Source organism: Primulina huaijiensis, chromosome 11 (assembly GCF_012295235.1).
Source record: "Primulina huaijiensis isolate GDHJ02 chromosome 11, ASM1229523v2, whole genome shotgun sequence".
NCBI lineage: Eukaryota > Viridiplantae > Streptophyta > Magnoliopsida > Lamiales > Gesneriaceae > Primulina > Primulina huaijiensis.
The window spans coordinates 31,787-34,824 of NC_133316.1; the positions used below are offsets into that span (position 1 = coordinate 31,787).

Consider the following 3,038-nt stretch of genomic DNA (forward strand, 5'->3'; position numbering starts at 1 on the left):
ATTGTGATAATAAAATCACTATATTATATTAAAGAACAACTTAAGCATTTCAAAATATATTGATATGAAGTTTCTAGTTAGAAGAAAATAATTCAGAGTGGCTGTATGTCAATTGAGCATGTTATTGCAAACTCTATAATTGCAGATGTGTTTTTCATGGGTTGGCCACCCAAGATGTTTATGGGCATGTGAGACACATTGTGACACACATTAGTGTTGTCCATATAGATTATATGTATGTAAAGTGGGAGTTTGTATTCGGCTTGAGCATTGATTCATTTTACATGATTTAAGTTTTTGTACAAACTAAGATTTATTTGAATTACTCTAAAATAAAGTGATGAATATCATTGCGGTTTAGCATTTGGTTGAAAGTTTGTTATTGGACTCTTTGAGTCATTATGTACACCATTTGGAAATGAAGGTTTTATTCTTGGATCACATTTATGTATTTCCATGTTATACATTCATACTTGATCTATGTTACTGATTATACTGATATTGTGATCATTGATGGGTCTAGTAATTTGAAAGGTAACGATGACTGCTTTAGTTCAATATTAATATAATTGATAGACCATATTGTTAAAGAATATTTTGGTTTAGATAGCAAGAGCTCAATCTAGTTTTTGTAGGTACAATATCCGAATAATTTATGTGACCCAAGTGGGAGATTGTTGGAACCATTTTGTGAGCTCACATAATTTAATTAATTGTACATGAACAAACTATCTAATAAATGACTCAATAAGGTGATCTAATTAATTATGAGTTTCCAAAATATTAAATAAATTTGTACGGTCCATCTTATGTGTAGAAACTCAACCCAATTAAATTTTCTATGATGGATCGAAGACTGCTAAGGTTATATAAAGTTATGGTCCCCGAGGTACAGAGAATAACACAAAATATACACGGTACACATATTCTAAATCTCCCTCATTCTCTCATCCGAGACAAGAATAAGTGGTCACTTCTATGTTGCCTTGGAAGATCCTTAACTACAACGGTAGATCAATCAATGGATTCTGGTACGCGTTTATTGTTATTATATTTTATGATAATTTGACATGAATTTTTGACCTATTTTGATATAGATTCAATCGCATGATTTATAGATTTAATCTTGTTAAATCTCCAACACTCAATTCAATACCACCACCATCAAAAGGATATGTAATTGTTTGTGTGCGTGTGTATACATCAAAATTAAGAGAATCGCAAGTGAAAATTTAAAAAATACTACATGGTGAGAATTTCACCCCAAGTCAATAATATTGTTATTTTTAATTATTTAATTAATTGTCATCTAAATTAGCCACCAACCAACATTGGGAGGCTCGGAATCAACAAAAGGAAACATTTCTGATCGGATAGAACAGTTCGTCCACGAGATAATGCTGCTCAGTGGAGCGACCACCAGATGCTCCATGATATTATTAACCAAAGCAAGACAAACACAGAATCCCATTTCTCCAGCTCATAAACGCGCCACCATTGCTGCAGCTGCTACCGCTGCATTGCTGTTATCTGGAGCAATTGGAGATGAGACTCTATCAAATGTGCCGCAAACTTTATCAAGCGAATGTGTCCTCGAACAGCAAGACTGCAAGAAGAGTGTCAGAATCCAACGACCCAGGTCGAGGAAAGCAGAGACTTGCACAATTAAATGCGTCGGCACTTGCATTCAGGGTGGCTTTGGATCTCCTGGAGAAGGCCCTCTGAATATCAGAAGGTGATTATTAGTGGATCTTTTTGTTGGTTTTTTTAATTTTAACCAGCTGGGCCGGAAAAGGAATTAGAAAATTTTTCAATTACTTTTGCGTACAGACCTCTTGTCGTTTTCAAGGATGGATTCCGGAGCAGGAAATATTGGTAATTTATCATAAATTAGTGAGTAAGTATAACTATATCCTTTTCGAAGTAAATTAAAAATCGGGTGATTTGCAGTTTGGGAGAATGCTCTGATATCTGTAACTTGATTGGAGATGGTGACGACGGACCCTAAGCAAGGTATGAATAATGCATCATTTTTCATTTACCATTTGCATAGGAAAACCATTAAAAAAACATTTCAATTTCTGTGAGATATGATCACCATCGTCATGAATTATAGAAATCCAATACAATTTTTTTTACAACAGATGATACACAACACTCGTCATCTACCTCCGGCAGCCGGTGAGATGCTGATGAAAAGAAAATCGAAATAGCGAGGATGAGTTCTTGCTGGCGGCAGGTAGTTTATGACTTGTAAAATGAGTAAGAGTATCCAGAAACAAATTATAAACCCTTACTAATTAAGTATTGATAGTTTGTTCCATGCATTTATGCTTGCTCGCCTTGTATTTTAGTAGTTATTTTGTTGGCAACTCATCTTTTCTCTTTTCAAATCATGAGCTGGCACCGGCGGAGAAGTTGAACCATAGGCCAATTGATGAGAAAAAAAAAATCACTGATTAATCAATCACAAGTCTAATTCAACATGAGTTACACCAATAAAAACTCAACATGTGATATTTGTGAATTTTTCCCAATTGAGGACGTACGGGTAATAGACACGACATTATTTATACTTGCTGGTTAATAATACAATAGATGTTTTTTCAACTTCCGTCAGTGCAGGAAGATCGATATTCTAGAAACTCAAGTAAGTCTCGTAAACCAAAAAATGAAACGCAAATGATGAGTAAATGTTTAATCTTTGGTCTTTTCCTAAACCAAAAGCTTCAACCCATACATAAATTTTAGCTTACATTTCAATAGTGGTGCTCAAAAGGTGTCTTCAAATCACTAAAAAAAAAAGGTGTCCTCGAATATCAAATATTTAGGAATAATGTTTCTTTCTTTTTTTTGAAAGCAAAGCACTGATAGAGTAGGTTTCCAGCGAGCCAACTTGTGTCTTAGATTTTATTGACTCTAATGTAAAAAAATATATTTACTTTAATAAAGTTTTACAGTTTTATCCAATTATGACATTTATTTTATATGTATACTCACGTAAGCTGCATAGATAAAGTCTTTGAATATATAATTAC

General features: G+C 33.7%; 1 protein-coding gene across 1 annotated transcript; it reads left to right on the forward strand.

Moving 5' to 3' along the window:
• Window positions 1–1,313: 1,313 nt before the first annotated feature.
• On the forward strand, window positions 1,314–2,376 carry LOC140988593 (uncharacterized). The gene is made up of 4 exons (XM_073457608.1): window positions 1,314–1,735; window positions 1,831–1,875; window positions 1,951–2,013; window positions 2,145–2,376. Exons 1-3 carry the CDS (start codon window positions 1,398–1,400, stop codon window positions 2,006–2,008), a joined length of 441 nt encoding a protein of 146 aa, XP_073313709.1. The 5' UTR covers window positions 1,314–1,397; the 3' UTR covers window positions 2,009–2,013; window positions 2,145–2,376.
• The last annotated feature ends 662 nt before the right edge of the window (window positions 2,377–3,038 follow it).

Excerpts from the sequence above, each read along its gene's own strand:
- LOC140988593 (XM_073457608.1), top strand. The coding sequence starts at position 1,398 with ATGCTGCTCAGTGGAGCGACCACCAGATGCTCCATGATATTATTAACC. Across the intron at positions 1,736-1,830 it reads GGCCCTCTGAATATCAGAAG|ACCTCTTGTCGTTTTCAAGG; the intron begins GTGATTATTAGT and ends TTTTGCGTACAG. Across the intron at positions 1,876-1,950 it reads TTCCGGAGCAGGAAATATTG|TTTGGGAGAATGCTCTGATA; the intron begins GTAATTTATCAT and ends GGTGATTTGCAG.